Source organism: Odocoileus virginianus, chromosome 23 (genome assembly GCF_023699985.2).
Source record: "Odocoileus virginianus isolate 20LAN1187 ecotype Illinois chromosome 23, Ovbor_1.2, whole genome shotgun sequence".
NCBI classification, from domain to species: domain Eukaryota; kingdom Metazoa; phylum Chordata; class Mammalia; order Artiodactyla; family Cervidae; genus Odocoileus; species Odocoileus virginianus.
Window position 1 is genome coordinate 31,944,654 of NC_069696.1, and position 18,146 is coordinate 31,962,799.

The 18,146-nt window shown below is 41.0% G+C and overlaps 1 protein-coding gene across 1 annotated transcript; it reads left to right on the top strand.

Annotated features, from left to right (window-relative positions):
* The first annotated feature begins 7,194 nt into the window (after nt 1-7,194).
* Nucleotides 7,195-16,723, top strand: MED21 (mediator complex subunit 21). Its single transcript, XM_020911012.2, has 4 exons — nt 7,195-7,280; nt 14,953-15,067; nt 15,612-15,712; nt 16,259-16,723. Exons 1-4 carry the CDS (start codon nt 7,239-7,241, stop codon nt 16,433-16,435), a joined length of 435 nt encoding a protein of 144 aa, XP_020766671.1. The 5' UTR covers nt 7,195-7,238; the 3' UTR covers nt 16,436-16,723.
* Nucleotides 16,724-18,146: the final 1,423 nt, after the last annotated feature.

Genomic DNA, 18,146 nt, shown 5'->3' on the forward strand with positions numbered 1-18,146 from the left:
TGCAGCTACTGAAGCTGGTGCTCCACAAGGGGAGAGGCCACCACAATGAGAAGGCTGCACACCACAGCTAGAGAGTAGCTCCCACTCTTCAAAACTAGGAAAAGATGGCTAGAAGTAATGAAGACCCAGCATAACCAAAAAATAAATTATATATCTCAGATCTCCCACTCTTTTAAGAATTTATTTGAGCAAAAATCTCTTGGAATCTGGCAGCATGAAAGTGGAAGAACTTACTTAGCAAAAAAGCAAGGGAGGAAGCCATAAAGAAAAAGATTGGTAGATTTGGCTACTTAACATTTTTAATTATATTAAAGTCAAAAACACCATAAACAATACGATCAAGTTGATGGCCAAAAATAAAAGTTAGCAAACAATATGAATAGGGAATCTTAAAAAAATAAAAGAAACACAAATGCCCAATAAACACATGAAAAATAAGTTCAAATTTACTAGTAACAAACATACATACAAAATCAAGTCACGAAACTAAGCTGCAAACATTTCAAAAGAACAAGAACTTTGAGTGTGAATGAAAGATTTGAGAAGACATTCTATGATGGAACTAGTGACAGTGTAATTTCATACACCTTTTCATAGCATGAGCTGCATCAAAAATCTTAAAAATACTCATAGCTTTAGTGTGATAATTACACTTTTAGATTTAAGTATGTAAATATGTATAAAAATTTTATATATATAGTGTACAAAACTGTTCAAGGTGCTATTTACTATAGCAAAAAGAACTAAAACAGCCTACATCCCAACAATAAGGAAGTAAATAATCTGTAATGCATCCATGTGATAGAACACTGTGTAGCCCATCAAAAATCATGCTTTAAAAGGCAACTGATTGATCAGGAAATGTTTATGAAAAAACAAGTTAAAAAGCAATAAAAAATATATATGCAGTATAAGCTTTTTCTGTTTTCTTTTTGATATGCATTCATGTTTATATGTCAGAAAGTTTGAAAGAACATTATCACAATGTTTAAAATAGTTTATCTCCAGGTGATTGGATTAAGAATAATTTTCTCAGACTTCCCTGGTGGTCCAGGGTAAAGAATCTACCTGCCAATGCAGGGGACACTGGTTCAAGTGTCCCCTGGTCTGGGAAAAGTCCACGTGCCTCAGGGCAACTGTGCCTGAGCACCACAACTACTAATCTCACGTGCCACAATTACTGAAATCCACAAGCCCGAGAGCTTAGACTCTGCTACAAAAAGAAGCCACTGCAATGAGAAGCCTCCACTTGCCACGACTAGAAAAAGCCTGTGCACAGCAACAAAGACCCAGCACAACCAAAATTAATTAGTTAATTTTTTGAAAAAGAATGATTTTCTCTGTCCTTTGTAAAATGTCTATGAATGCATATAGCTTTTGATTAAGAAAATATTTTTTTTAAAGATACTGTTCTGAATGTTTTCTGGTAAAATCATTCAGGCTAACAGTCCATCTTCCTGAGAATGACATGTTTTTCATGATGTAGTGCCCATCCAGCTTTCTGCTGAATTAATTTCACTTCCCTGAACTAACCCTATTCTCCCTTCTCCACGCTTTTGCATTGCAGTTCCCCGTACCTGCAGAAGACAGATGATGACAGATGTGTCAGTAAGCAGAAGAGGATCTCATTACCTTGGCTCTGGAATACTGTAACAGCTTGGGAAGAGTATTGGCTGGGGTTCCTTGCTCATGTCAGAGTCCCACTGGCAACCTGTGAAGCAAACGGGCCCAGCAGCTTTGCAGATAAGATTTTATTCCTAAGAACTGAAACCAAACACAAATCCAGGAAACAGATAACTAGAGCCTTAAGGACTGCTTAAAGTTTAGAAAAGGAAGGAAGGTGGGCAATTTATCCTAGATTTTTGACACAATGCAACATGCTGGGAAAGATTGAAGGCAGGAGGAGAAGGAGATAACAGGATGAGATGGTTGGATGGCATTACTGACTCGATGGACATGAGTTTGAGCAAGCTCCAGGAGTTGGTGATGGACAGGGAAGCTTGGCTTGCTGCAGTCCTTGGGGTTGAAAAGAGTTGGACACAACTGAGTGACTGAACTGAACTGAACTGAAGACATTTGGATGGAGATGGGAATAGGGTTTCAGGGGAAAGGCAGGAAAGGTTCTATGTGAAGCTGTCCCATTTATCCTATCTCATTCTTTAAAAAAAAAAATTTTTTTTTAAATTTGACTGCTCCAGGTCTTAGCTGCCACATGCAGGATCTTCACTGTGCGGTCTAGTTTTACTGACCAGGGATCAAACCCAGGCTCCCTGCATTGGGAGCATGGAGTCTTGGTCACTGGACCACCAGGGAAGTTCCTATCCTGTCTCATTCTAAACTTACCTTAGCTCTGTATTTTTTAATACTGTTGTTTTTCCTGCTGGTTACATTCTTTGGACTGTGTTTATTACATTAAATTCAATAAATGTTTATTTACTAGTTTATATGGAAATCATTATGCTAGGAAATTCATTCACTTTGTCCATAAATATGCATTCAATGGCTTCTGTGTCAGACTAAATGCTAGGTGCTAGGTATTAGAAATATGGAAACAATTAAAATATGTTTCCTGCTTACAAGTAGCTAATGGTGGTGAGTGAATGAGAGTCATGTATGGATAATTAAACCTCAGTTTGCTAAATGTAATAACAGAAGTACAAGGAACAATTGTGGTAAAGATTGGGAGCACTTAACTTACTCTAAGGTTTCAGGAAATGTATTATCAAAAAATAAATTGTTTAAAGTGAGGTTTAAAGCTGAATGGATGATCAAGAAGGGAACAAAATCAAGGTAGGAATGAAGTGTGGGCTTTTCATACAGGAAAAGAGAATTAATGTGTCTTATATGATGTTCACAGGCGTGTGAAACAGCAGAGCATTTATAGGAAATTGCAAGTAATCTACTATAGCAAATGCTTACAGTATTTCAGCACAGTCCTCGGAAGAGTTTAGAAGTTAAATAAATTGTGACTAAATAGTTAATAAAGGTAGTTAAGGGTCTAGAATGTCAAGTTAAAGAACTGTTAAAGTTTTCTTTTTCTGAAAAAATGTCATTACAGATTAAACAAATTACTACAAGATAGGCTATAAGGTGATTAAAAAAAAGTGAAGCTGGATGATGGGTACATTAAATGTTCCCTACACTATTCTCTTTAGTTTTGTGTATATTTGAAACTTTTAATAATATAAAGCTTAATAGGACATACTTACCAAAATTGTGTTTAAAAGACAGTGTTAGTCGCTCAGTTGTGTCCAACTCTTTGTGATCCCATGGACTGTAGCCCATCAGGCTGCTCTGTTCATGGGATTCTTCAGGCAAGAATACTGGAGTGGGTTGCCATTTCTTTCTCCAGGGGATCTTCCCAGCGCAAGGATTGAAGCCAGGTCTCCTGCATTGCAGGCAGTTTCTTTACTGTTTGAGCCTCCTGGGAATAAGAGAAACATAATACTGGGTTCCTCCTCTTAAAACCATATAATCCAGTTGGGGATTCAAGAAAATCAAATGAAAAAGCATGTGAAAAAAATGTCAAAATCACAAAAAAAGAGAGAGAAGGGAGTCCATGTGGACTCTAGTAATTCAAAAAATTTGCATGAAAATAGTAAAACTTTTTACGAAAAAATCCTAAAGGAAATCAGTCCTGAGTATTCACTGAAAGGACTGATGCTGAAGCTGAAACTCCAATACTTTGGCCAGCTGATGTGAAGAACTGACTCACTGAAAAAACACCCTGATGCTGGGAAAGATTGAAGGCAGGAGGAGAAGGGATGACAGGATGAGATGGTTTGATGGCATCACTGACTCAATGGACATGAGTTTGAGCAAGCCCTGGGAGTTGGTAATGGATAGGGAAGCCTGGCGTGCTGCAGTCCATGGGGTTGCAAAGAGTTGGACACAACTGAGCGACTGAACTGAACTGAGCAAAACTTTAAAAGATAGAGTATGAATTAAACAACGGCAAAGAAATTGTTTTGATAAAACCTTAGTCGTTCAGTAATTTCTAACTCTTTGGACCCCATGGACTGTAGCCTGCCAGGTTCCTCTGACCACATAATTCTCCAGGCAAGAGTACTGGAGTGGGTTGCCATATCCTGAACTCTGGGGAACCTTCCTGACCCAGAGGTTGAATCTGAGTCACTCACATTGCATGCAGATTCTTTACCATCTGAGCCACCAGGAATGGTTGTCAACTGGAGGCAATTTTGCCCCACACTTCCCGGGAGATATTTGGGATTATCTGGAGATATTCTGGGTTGTTACTACTGGGGAAGGGGGAGGGCATTGCTACCATTATCTCAAGCATAGAGGACAGGGATGCTGGCAAACATCCTACAATGCCCAGGACAGCATCCCTAGGACAAAGAATAATCAACCCAAAATGTCAATAGAGGTGTTGTTGAGACATCTTGAGCTACATATATAAGACTGTATTAGGCTGATGAGTTATTGCCTGATGTTCACAGTTTCAAGAGATTCATAAATCCCTTAAATGTATGCAAAATTTTGAGAGCCTCGTTTAGGGAAAAGTCCACAGGTTTCATCTAATTCTTAAGTGGTTCGTGGCCAGAAGAGGCTGAAGATGCCTGGGAAAAACAAGGGTTTTCAGAAGCTGTGGCTGAAAAATCTGAAGTGATTATTTAATTCAGAATATGACTGCAAGATGAGGAGGATCAGTTTACCAGAGCCAGGTTATGGTTGGCCTTGAAACCCAAGCAGAAAGGGCTTGACAGCAACCTAAGATCTCTTTCTTACAGTTTCCAGTAACTCCAGAGAAACCTTAGGTTGATACCCAGCCCTCTCTGCTTGGGTTTCAAGGTCAACAGGATGACAGGACGGAAGTTGGGTTGTAACAGGAGTTGTCTGAGAGTGGTTCTACCCCAAGAACCCAACTTCTCTTCCACCAGGCAACAAAACTTAGTATTCTCCCTTCATGGGCATGCTCATTCATCCCGCTGTATTCAATTCATATGAATTTTTCCTTTAAAACTAGCCTCTTATCCTATCATGGTCAACACCCTAGTCTAGGTCCAATTCACCTCATTCTTAAATAACTGCAAATCCCTTCCCCTTGTGAGTGACCCCTGACTTATTCATCTTTGCAAACTCAGCACCCCTGACATACTTCCTGGCACATGGCAGGCATTCAGTAATGTACCCTCTCAGCTGGGGCCAAGAGGAGAGGGTGACAAGCTTAGGCCACATTACAGTTAAGACAAACTGTAGTTCTCTCTCATTTGTCCAATAAATCGGAGAAACCTGGAGAGGTTCCTAATTAAGTCCCAGCAGGTTTGTCCATTGTTTGGAGATGGGGTGGGTGTGGGAGTGAAACAGAAGGTTGGAATAGATCCAACAAACCAAGCTCCCAGTGGATAGTTTTCTCAACCCACCCCCAGCCCCTGGGTATCATCCCCAGGGATAATCTGCCTGAGGAGCAGGATCTGGGAGTTTGTCATTAGCTGATTCCAGCCCCATTTCTTTCCAGACTGTCCCCAGGCTAACTTCCCTTAAATACCAAGTTTCTAGTATCACTTTTCAGACTGATACCCTTAGGAGATCTAGAGTGTAAGCCTAAATTGCACAGCTTATCATTTTTAAAATTGAACTTGCCCCACCTCTGCACCTGGCTTATTTTCTAGGAACCTCTTCTCTTCTAACTACACAGTGAGATTTCCACTCTCCTCTCCACTAAGCCTGCTAACACACAAACTGCTTATCCATTACCTAGCTCATCTTCCTCCTCTGGCTTTTGCCCACAAGACCTCTCTCGTTCATACTCTTTCAACACGGACCTTACAGAGCCCTTTAGTACTTGTTGCGGACGCTTTCCATCTCATGTGTGTGTCAGCTTCCCCAGCACACCCACAGTTAATACGCATCCAGCCTCCTCTTGGCTAAGGCACCCTGCACCCTAATGCATCAGAGGGGCACCCGAACCCAGACCGTCCTGATCGCTTGCTGAATTTTAATTCGTATTTCTTAAAACGAAAGTCAGTATTATGACTCACAAGTATTCTTTAGCTGCTTGCTGTGTATGTTTTGTGGTCACCTAGAAAGCTAAAGCGACGTAAAACAGGTAAAGTATTCAAGGCGATGTTTAAGAATGGATACAAGGGAGAGTAAGGAAAATTACATTAAAAAACCCCACAGTCGAACAATCTCTGTATAGTGTTAATACCTAAGTCATGAGAAAGTATGCTGGCCTCCAAAACCGAGTGACTCCCAGCCCAGGATGGATGCATGAGACAAGTGCTCGGGGCTGGTGCACTGGTAAGACCCAGAGGGATTGGGTGGAGAGGGAGGTGGGAAGGGGGATCGGGATGGGGAACACATGTAAATCCATGGCTGATTCATGTCAATGTATGGCAAAAACCACTACAATATTGTAAAGTAATTAGCCTCCAACTAATAAAAATAAATGGAAAAAAAAAACAAAACAAAACCGAGTGACTCGCGACAACCCACAGACTACAGACAGTAGCACAGCAGGGTTATCCCAAGTGGAGTTCAGTTCAATTCAGTCGCTCAGTCATGTCCAACTCTTTGCGACCCCATGGACTGCAGCATGCCAGGTCTCCCCACTATTCATCACCAACTCCTGGAGTTAACTCAAACTCATGTCCATTGAGTCGGTGATGCCATCCAAGCATCTCATCCTCTGTCGTCCCCTTCTCCCACCTTCAATATTTCCCAGAATCAAGGTCTTTTCAAATGAGTCAGCTCTTCGCATCAGCTGGCCAAAGTATTGGAGTTTCAGCTTCTACATCAGTCCTTCCAATGAATATTCAGGACTGATTTCCTTTAGGACTGACTGGTTGGATCTCCTTGCAGTCCAAGGAATTCTCAAGAGTCTTCTCCTACGGCACAGTTCAAAAGCATCAATTCTGCTCTCAGCTTTTTTATAGTCCAACTCTCACATCCATACATGGCTACTGGAAAAACCATAGCCTTGACTAGGCGGACCTTTGTTGGCAAAGTAATGTCTCTGCTTTTTTATACGCTGTCTGTGTTGGTCATAACTTTTCTTCCTAGGAGTAAGAGTCTTAATTTCTAGACTGCCTCTCTTAATTTCAAGTGGAGTTAGTCTAAACAAATTTTAAGGCTGGGGAAAGCCCCGCCCCTTCGCTACGGGGTTTGGGGTTTGGCTTGACCCCACCCCCTCCGAGAACGCAGCCCTGTGATTGGCCGTGACTGTCCAATCGCGTAGGAGCAGCGGCTTTCGCCTCTTTGTTTGCGGGAGGAACATGGCGGATCGGCTCACGCAGCTGCAGGACGCTGTGAACTCGGTGAGCAATTGCACTCGATTAATTTCCGTCGTCTTCCTTCCGGAGAGAAAGCATGGCAGACAGAGAAAGAGGTGTGAGGGACGAAACTCGGAAGTGGGGAGTGGACTGAGGCTGGGCTTCAGCAACAGGCGCCGGGGTTGGCTGGAGGCGGCGCTGCCGTCTGGAAGGTCTGAGGCCGGCTGCGGGGCGGGGCGGGAGCCGGCGGCCTCTTCGCCTGCCAAGTGGAGGATCTCACTGCGTGGACTCTCAGGCTCACCGGCTTGCCTTGTTCTCTGGGACCGGTTTTATTTTTTTGTCAGTGGTGCTTATGGATTTTTCCTTTTTTTTTTGTTTTGCCGGGAGGAGAAAGGAAGCGGAAGCTTTTTTTCCCCCTTATCAATTTTAACCCACGGAGAGAAATCCGTGTTCTTAATGATTGGATCTTTGTCATTAGATGTTAGCTGAGAGTATTCTTTGGTTACAATTTTCAGATTGGGGCTGGAGTGATAGTAATGTGAAAAGTTTCGTTTCATCCTAGTTGGTTCGTATAGACCAAGGGTTCCATCTCGGCCGCTCCCCCAGCTTGTCAGTTTAAGGGAAACTGACATCTTTATAATAGTGAATCTTAGGGTCTTTGTATATCTTTAAGGTTTTTAAAACATCTGCCAATGAGTCTCCTCCCTATGAAAGGTCAGATGTTTTAAGTAGTCCCCCTTACTTTGATCTTTCTGGTTATTTTTCCTGTTATTTATGTCTACGTGGAAAGTATATGCAAACCAAAGCATTCATATACTTATTACCATTAAGAGCTAAATTGTTTTTCCTTGGTAGTTACATTTCTGTCATTCTGTTTATAATTTGATGTCCTAGGTCGGATACCTGTAGATGTTGACTGGAAAAATCAAACTACCTAGTCTCTTGCCAGTTTTTTCTCACTGGAAGCTAATAAGTTGGTATTCTTGTTATCACTCAGTGTTTGTACACTTGAAGAATGTGAATCTGCCTGTGAGAAATGGATCTATTTTGTGTATGAGGGCCAGCCTCTAAATGTTGATAAATTCACCAAGATGAATTCTACCTTTGGTGACTTGCCTGGGTGGCCAGCCAGTCTCCCTCAGGGAGATACTTCTTTGAGGCTTTACAAAATTAAATTGTAATGACTGCTGGATATAAATATTACTTTAGGGGAAATGTTGCATATTTATATATGTTTCATAGCCAGAAGGATAGCAAGGACAAAGTGAATATAGCCCTTAACTCCATGGTTGATCATTGGATTTTGGAGGAAAGCCTCTAGGTTATCTGGTATGGTTGCCCGGTATATATAAACACTGTCATGGTTACAGAGAGTTACTCCTTGAGGAGTTTACAGTCTGGTTAGAAAGACATATACTCGAGACATTTTAAATAATGCAAAAGCGACCCCATGGACTGTAACCTACCAGGTTCCTCTGTCCATGGGATTTTCCAGGCAAGAGTACTGGAGTGGGCTGCCATTTCCTTCTCCAGGGGATCTTCCCGACCCAGGGATTGAACCTGGGTCTCCAGCACTGCAGACAGACACTTTACCGTCTGAGCCACCAGGGAAGCCCCAGTATGTGGCTAGGAGTTGTTATTAATCAAGTGTTTTCAGCTGTAGGCAGAATTTTCTGGCTCTAGAGATACCACTGCATTCTCTACAGGGTCTGAGGTCTGAGTGTCCCACAGCCACATCAGAGCAGTAAGTTTCCAACATCATATAAGGACACCCTTTTTTTAAAACCCATGGTTACCTAATTTTAACAGATTGAAAACCACAGTCCCACAAAACCAACCAAACTGATCACATGGATCACAGCCTTGTCTAACTCAATGAAACTATGAGTCATGCTGTGTAGGGCCACCCAAGATGGACGGGTCATGGTGGAGAGTTCCCACTGGAAAAGGGAATGGCAAACTACTTTAGTATTCTTGCCTTGAGAACCCCATGAACAGTATGAAAAGGCAAAAAATATGACAATGAAAGAAGAGCTCCCCAAGTTGGTAGATGTCCAATATGCTACCAAAGAAGAGTGGAGAAATAACTCCAGAAGGAATGAAGAGAGGGAGCCAAAGCGAAAACAGTGCCCAGTTGAGGATGTGACTGGTAATGGAAGTATAGTCTGATGCTATAAAGAACAGTATTGTATAGGAACCTGGAATGTTAGGCTAAGTAGAGTCTGAAATGCAGTACTTGGGTGCAATCTCAAAAACAACAGAATGATCTCCATTCATTTCCAAGGCAAACCATTCAATAACAGAGTAATCCAAATCTGTGTCGCAACCATTAATGCTGAAGAAGCTGAAGTTGAACGGTTTTATGATGACATACAAGACCTTCTAGAACTAACACCAAAAAATGATGTCCCTTTCATCATAGGGAACGGGAATGCAAAAGTAGGAAGTCAAGAGACACCTGGAATAACAGGCAAGTGGGCCTTGGAGTACAAAATGAAGCAGGGCAAAGGCTAACAGAGTTTTGCTAAGAGAACGCACTGGTCATAGCAAACACCCTCTTCCAACAACACAAGAGAAGATCTACACATGGACATCACCAGATGGTCAATGCCAAAATCAGATTGATTATATTCTTTGCAGCCTAAGATGGAGAAGCTCTATACAATCAGCAAAAACAAGACCCGGAGCTGACTGTGGCTCAGATCATGAACTTACATAAAATTCAGACTGAAATTGAAGAAAGTAGGGAAAACCATTAGACCATTCAGGTATGACCTAAATCAAATCCCTTATGATTATACAGTGGAAGTGACATAGATTCAAGGGATTAGATCTGATAGAGTGCCTGAAAAACTGTGGATGGAAGTTCATGACATTGTACAGGATGCAGTGATCCAGACCATCCCCAAGAAAAACAAATGCAAAAAAGGCAAAATGGTTGTGTCTGAGGAGGCCTTACAAATAGCTGAGAAAAGAAGAGATGCTAAAGGCAAAGGAGAAAAGGAAAGATATCTGAATGCAGTGTTCCAAAGAATAGCATGGAGAGATGAGAAAGCCTTCCCCAGTGATCAGTGCAAAGAAATGGAGGAAGACAACAGAATGGGAAAGACTAGAGAACTCCTCAAGAAAATTAGAGACACCAAGGGAACATTTCATGCAAAGATGAGCACAATAAAGGACAGAAATGGTATGGACCTAACAGAAACAGAAGATATTAAGAAGAGGTGGCAAGAATACACAGAAGAACTGTGCAAAAAAATATCTTCAGGACTCAGATAACCACGATGGTATGATCACTCACCTAGAACCAGACATCCTGGAATGCAAAGTCAAGTGGGCCTTAGGAAGCATCACTACAAACAAAGCTAGTGGAGGTAATAGAATTCCAGTTGAGCTATTTCATATCCTAAAAGGTGATGCTGTGAAAGTGCTGCACTCAATATGCCAGCAAATACGGAAAACTCAGCAGTGGCCACAGGACTGGGAAAGGTCAGTTTTCATTCCAACCCCAAAGAAAGGCAATGCCAAAGAATGTTAAAACTACTGCACAGTTGCACTCATCTCACATGCTAGCAAAGTAATGTTCAGAATTCTCCAAGCCAGGCTTCAACAGTATGTGAACCGTGACCTTCCAGATGTTCAGGCTGGATTTAGAAAAGGCAGAGGAGCCAGGGATCAAATTGCCAACATCCTCTGGATCATTGAAAAAGCAAGAGAGTTCCAGGAAAACATCTACTTCTGCTTTATTGACTACACCAAAGTCTTTGACTGTGTGGATCACAACAAACTGGAAAATTCTTCGAGAGATGGGAATACCAGAAAACCTGACCTACCTCCTGAGAAATCTGTATGCTTATCAAGAAGCAGCAGTTAAGAGCTGGACATGGAACAACAGACTGGTTCCAAATCGGGAGAGGAGTACATCAAGGCTGTATATTGTCATCCTGCTTATTTAACTTATGGGCAGAGTACATCGTGTGAAATGCCAGGCTATATGAAGCACAAGCTGGAATCAAGATTGCTGGGGGAAATATCAATAACCTCAGATATGCAGATGACACCACCCTTATGGCAGAAAGGAAGAGAAACTAAAGAGCTTCTTGATAAAGTGAAAGGGGAGAGGAAAAAGCTGACTTAAAACTTAACATTCAACAAACTAAGACCATGGCATTTGGTCCCATCACTTCATGACATTTAGATGGGGAAACAATGGAAACAGTGAGAGACTATTTTCTTGAGCTCCAGAATCACTGCAGCCATGAAATTAAAAGATGCTTGCTCCTTTCAAGAAAAGCTATGACCAACCTAGACAGCATACTAAAAAGCAGAGACATTACTTTATCAACAAAGATCCGTCTAGTCAAGGCTATGGTTTTTCCAGTAGTCAGGTATGAATGTGACACTTGGACCGTAAAGAAAGCTGAGTGCTGAAAAATTGATGCTTTTGAACTGTGGTGTTGGAGAAGGTTCTTGAGAGTCCCTTGGACTGCAAGGAGATCCAGCCAGTCCATCCTAAAGGAAATCAGCCCTGAATATTCATTGGAGGGACTGATGCTGAAGCTGAAGCGCCAATCCTTTGGCCACCTGATGTGAAGAACTGAGTCACTAGAAAAGACCCTGATGCTGGGCAAGATTGAAGGTGGGAGGAGAAGGGGACGAAAGAGGATGAGGTGGTTGGATGGCATCACCAACATGAGTTTGAGTAAACTCCAGGAGTTGGTGATGAACAGGGAGGCCTGGTGTGCTGCAGTGCATGGGGTTGAAAAGAATCGGACACCACTGAGCGACTGAATTGAACTTTCAGCTTTAAGTGCTGAAGTGGACTGTTGAGTGATATTAACTAAAGTAGAGGGAATCTTATTAGGATTTACCTGAATCATAATTATTTGTAAAATTTTAACATAAAGTTATTTTACCCTCTGAGGACTCCATGAGAACAAACTGTCTTGTTGGCTTTATCACTATAATGTTTATACAATTATACACACAGTGCTTCTCATAGAGCTGATTTTTTAAAAGTTTTTTTTCTTCTTTCTTTATTATTTATTCACATATGGCTGCACTGGGTCTTCATTGCTGTGCACAGGCTTTCTCTTGATGCACGGAGTGGAGGCTGGCAGGGGGCCGGGGGAAGGGCATTGCACGGGCTTCTCTTTGCAGTGATTTCTCTTGCTGTGGACAAACAGACTTTAGGTACCTGGGCTTCCCAGTAGTTGAGGGTCAGGGACTCTAAAGCGCTGGCTCAGTAGTTTGGGTGCAGGAGTTTAGTTGCCCTGCAGCATGTGGAATCTTCTCATACCAGGGATTGAACCTGCATTGACAGGTGGATTCGTTACTATTGAGCCACCAGGGAAGTCCCTAGAATTATTTTGATAAATATTTGTTGGGTAAATGGATTTTGAGAGCTTCATATGGACAGAACAAACAGCCATTGTATTTAACCTAATGAGAGAATGTTCTCAGTTAACAAACTCTAGTTACCAGAATCAGAATCTATATTTGTACAGGCTCAGAGCACTTACTGCCACCTAATACCTTTGCAAAAATGTGAACAAAAGCAGTGTAGTCAGGAATGAATTTTCACTAGTCAGGCATATATAAAGGAGTAGTAGATAATGAACAAGGAGGGTTGAGTTCGATTATTGAAAACTTTGGAATAGCCTGAAGATTTGGAGATTTATCTTGAAAACCGTGCTGGGGCGAGCTCAGAATTTTGGAGCAGAGTAAAATAACCTAGAAAACAATAAGAACTAGAAAATAGTAAGGAGCTATTGTAAACAGTTCTTGTGTGAAGTTATTAGTTGCACTAACAGCATCAGTGATGGTAGAAGGAAAAGGGAAAGATTTGTAGTAACGTTAGCAGGATTTGAAGATGAAAGTTAAGAGTCTGAAGGTGGACTGGTTGACTGGAAGATTCTCAATTCAAATTAGATATTAAAGGAAATAGTTGACTTTTGAGTATGTCATCGAAATAATGACAGTGAAACTTAGTGGAAACGCTGATTCACTGATTGGAGACCAAGAATTGCAGTTTGAGTGGTCAGGACTATGGAGAGAAGTTGGTGGGGAGGATAGGAGTCTTAGGTTTGGAGATGGTAATGTTAACAAAGCTAAGTTTGTTTGCTGGATCCACATCTGGCCAAAGGCTGAGACATCGTTTTGCAGCCAGAGAAGGGGCTTATTTATTCAGGAAGCAGCCGAGTGACAAGATAGGAGGGCAGATCTCAGATTGCTTCCTAGAAGGCAAGAGACTTGAGATTTGGAGACTTGCCTGGTGGTCCAATGGTTAAGATTCTGCACTTCAATGCAGGGGGCATGGGTTTGATCCCTGGTCAGGGAACTAAGATCCCACATGCCTCTTGACCGGGGAGTGGGGGGTAGAGATGGGAAACAAACAGAAAATAAAGACGCTTGAGATTTTATGGGATAAAGAAGTAGGGTGGTCTCAGGCGTGGGGTAAGGTGATTGGAGGTAGGGAGAAGGTAAAGTAATCAGTATTTTGCACAGGACCAGTTCTTGGGGCTTCCCTGGTAGCTCAGATGGTAAAGAATTTACCTGCAATGCAGGAGACCCAGGTAGGGTTGTTGTTCCCAACTGTTCTTAACTGGTCTGAACTGGGCAGGACCTTACTCCAAATTTTTCAAGTTTTTGAAAAACAGCTTAAGTCCCTTTTACTACAGTGACCCACATATCAGGAGCATTATCTGTTGGATGTGGTAAGAAGTCTGGTGCTGTGTTACGTGGGCAATGTGAAGCTTGGAAGGTATGGGATTAGGGAAAGAAAAAAGCTAAAGCAAACATAATCATTAGAGGCAGATTACAAACCAAAGGGTTTTGTCACCAGCTGTTGCCTTATCCGCTGTTTTGTAAGACATACTCCAGTCTTTTGTTTAAGGTGCCAGCTTCTGTTAACCCCATGGGACACAGTTTGAGTAAGTAAGGACTTGGTACTGTCAATCTTTGAACTGCTTAAGAAATACTTTTAGAGCACTAGGAGTTTTGAGTCCTGGAGAAAAACATTTCAGACATACTTAAGGTGCAGCTTTTTCCCACCACTATTTCTTTCTACTTGTAATGACTCTGGTTTCAGAAAAGGGGTCATATTTTTAAATGGTTTAAAAATTTAGCCTGGGGCCATTCTGAGATGTTTGCCTGTCAGATGTGCTCTTTTCCTCCACTGCTCCCCTAAAAGTACTTACTTGTGCTTGCAGAAAGTACTGGCATGTATTTCTTTTGTCATTCTGTTACCTTGGGAAGAAAAGAAAGATTATTTTGTTTTTCTTTTTAACTGTCTCAACTAAATTGATACCAAACATAGTTTCTTTAGGGCTTCCCAGGTGGCACAGTGGTAAAGAATCTGCTTGTCAGTGCAAGAGACCCAGGAGACGGGTTCCATCCCTGAATAGGGAAGATCCCCTGGAGGAGGAAATGGCAATTGACTCCAGTATTCCTGCCTGAAAAAAGCCCATGGACAAAGGAGCCATGGGTTTGCAAAGAATTGGACGTGATTGAGCCATGAAAGTTTAGTTTCTTTGCATGATTAAAACGTTTAACCATTGTTAGTAACTGGTTTTTGCTATCCAGAATTACTCCTTTCTGCTTTATTTATTTATCTTGGCTCAGAGAACATTATAGAAACATTGCTGCGGCTGTTACCAGTAAAACCCTTAAGGAGGATAAATCCCCCCTAACTTGGCCACCTTTCCTTTGCCTCCAGCTTGCAGATCAGTTTTGTAATGCCATTGGAGTGCTGCAGCAGTGTGGCCCTCCTGCCTCCTTTAGTAACATCCAGACAGCCATTAACAAAGATCAGCCGGCTAACCCTACGGAAGGTAAATAGGTTTTCTTGGCTTCTCTTAGTTTGACTCTCACATTACCTGTGATACCTTAAAATCAGATTTATAGAAGGTTCAACTTATTTATGGCTTTCTGAAAATGTTATTGTTTGAGACTATTACAAATTTGTCATAAAAGAAATGAATTCATTACAGTAAATTTACGTAACACTTCATAATTCTTTTCATGTGAAATAACAGATTTTTTACTCCTCTAAAGTATAATTGCGTGAATTTAGCTGAATTTTTACTTGAGGGACCTTAATAAAAATGGCATCCAATTTACACATTCCTTTATTCAAGGGACCACCATATTGTCCTAATAATGAAATGATAATACATTATGCTTAAGTTCTAATTTGAGTTAATATTAAAGCTAATTCTCAGACATAATAGAACTGATGTGTTAAAATTACACTTTTATCATTAGAAGCCTAATACAGAAAAAACAATGAAGTTTCCTGGTTTCATTAAACTTTAATTTCTCTTTCTGAAAACTTGAGATTCTCTAATATCCTCAATGAGTGCTGTCTTTCTCTAGAATATGCCCAGCTTTTTGCAGCGCTGATTGCGCGAACAGCAAAAGACATTGATGTTCTGATAGATTCCTTACCCAGTGAAGAATCTACAGCTGCTTTACAGGTAAAAATCTGTTTTCCTTTGAGAATTTTAGGAATAGAATTTTGAATTCAAGGAAATAGATTTAGTACCTTTTATTACAATATTCAATGTTACTGTAAATTTTAAAATGGGAGTTTTATTGTAAACTACTGCAGCCTATTTAAGACTGTGCTGAAAATATATAGTTGTCCAGTTTTGAGTTGCAAGGAAACTTGCCGTTTTCCTCAGTTGGGTTCTTTTCCTTGCCAGTAGTGACAAGAGAGGGACCATTCTGGACATGGAGTAGAATAGCAGTGTCTGAAAGCAATGTGGAAAGGAGTCTCATGTAGCCATCCAGAGATCTCTAATTGAAAAGTCATCTTTTAAATAATTCATGCAGGGAAGACTCTCAAGTAATATCTGATCTTAGGATTTCTGCCACTGGCAAAAAAGTCTATCACAGTGGTCACATAGTCATCAGATTTAAAAGTAAATACTTTCATTGCAATTTCTTTCCTCCTCAACTTTTACCAGTCTCCAAGTTTTTCATTTCTCAAACTATTCTTAAATTTGTGTTTTCTCACAAAGGCTGCTAGCTTATATAAGCTGGAAGAGGAAAACCACGAGGCTGCTACCAGTCTGGAGGATGTCGTCTACCGAGGGGACATGCTTCTGGAAAAGATACAGAGTGCACTTGCTGATATTGCACAGTCCCAGCTGAAGACAAGAAGCGGTACCCACAGCCAGTCTCTTCCAGACTCATAACAGTGTAGACATACTGTGGGTGAGGAAAGAACTGTTTCAATGCATCAGATTTAGGTGTAAGCCTTACCAGCAGTTTCAGAAACATTGAGCACTATGACACATGTTATCCTTTCAGCTATTTTAAGTAGTCTTCTGTTTTCACTCTTAATAAATAAGCTTGTAAAATGATGAATGAACCAGCTTTAAAACTGTCACTATGCCACTATTTTTTATTATCTGAGTGAAATTATTGAGGCCAATATTGCATTAATGTTCATAATATAATTAATAAACAGCTGTACTATCAAATTCTGTTGTGACATAATCTGTCTTTATTTTTGTCATGTTTCTGCAGTTTTTACAAATCAAAACATCCCTCAAGAGGTGGTAAATGCAGAGAGCATGGACTTTTGAATTTAGGTTGACATCCTTCTACCTCTTTAATGGTGACATGGTATAAATTTGGAGCTTGAGCAAGGAATGACTGAAACCACGTTGTTTTTTAAGAAACAAAAAGTTAATATGGCTGGATGAGATATTAGGTCACTTTTGGAGGCTTTTTCCTCTTTTCCTAGAACCTCAGACCCATTCTAGTTCATCTCCACATTTGCTTCTAATAAGAAATAGTCTTTGTGTAATTCTCATGCTATTGTGAGAAGAATTTTCTTCATTCTCAACTTTTTCTCTCTTATCTCTTTGCCTGTTTTTTTTTCTCCCTGTTTTTCTCCTTAATTTGCATAGTGAAGTAGTGAAGTATTTTTCCTGAGTCATAGATTCCTTCTCATTCTTTTTATTTATCCAGAGTTTGTTTTCTGATCTTGTAAACCTCTCAGCCTTTATTGCTGCATTCTATTTGACCAGAACATGCTTCCACTACTTCAATATCATTGTCTCCATTGGCCCTTTTTAAAAAAATTTATTTATGTACGTTTGACTGTGCTGGGTCCTTGTTGCATGGGCTTTTCTCTAGTTGTGTTGGGTGGCGGCTGCTCTCTAGTTGTGGCGCCCGGGCTTCTTATTGCAGGGGCTTCTCTTGTCGAAGAGCATGTGCTCTAGGGCACTCGGGCTGCAGTAATTGCAGCGTGTGGGCTCTGTAGTTGCAGCTCCTGGGCTCTAGAGCACAGGCTCAGTAGTTGTTACCCACGGGCGTAGTTGCTCCAAGGCATATGGGATCCTCCCGGACCAGGGACAGAAGCCATGTCTCCTGCTTTGGCAGGCAGATTCTTCACCACTGCGCCACCAGGGAAGTCCAGCCCTTTGTTATTGCTGACATTTGTGTCTGCTTTCTCAAGTATGCTTATGCATCCAACTCTTGGATCTCCTTGAATTCCATCATCATCAAGCACTTCTACAGTTTTTGAAAAATACTGCATAGAGAGTACATGTTAGCTCCAGTAAGACAATTTATAGAATCGTTAACTTTTTAAATTGTTAAATGTTATCTATACTAACAGATAATTTTAAATGTTAAGCTTATTCTCTCTGACATCACTTAAAGTTCATTTTATTTTTAAACACTATAATAAAGGATGTAAAGGAGCTCACAAAAGAAAGTAGTCTTCAAAATAATGAACTGTATTCAAAACATTTTGGGCTTCCCAGGATGCAGTGGTAAAAAATCTGCCTGCCAGCGCAGGAGACACAAGATACTTGGTTTTGATCCTTGGGTCAGAAAGATCCCCTGGAGTGGGAAATGGCAACCTGCTCCAGTATTCTTGTCTGGAAAGCTCCA

Excerpts from the sequence above, each read along its gene's own strand:
- MED21 (XM_020911012.2), top strand. The coding sequence starts at position 7,239 with ATGGCGGATCGGCTCACGCAGCTGCAGGACGCTGTGAACTCG. Across the intron at positions 15,068-15,611 it reads GCCGGCTAACCCTACGGAAG|AATATGCCCAGCTTTTTGCA; the intron begins GTAAATAGGTTT and ends GTCTTTCTCTAG. Across the intron at positions 15,713-16,258 it reads AATCTACAGCTGCTTTACAG|GCTGCTAGCTTATATAAGCT; the intron begins GTAAAAATCTGT and ends TTTCTCACAAAG.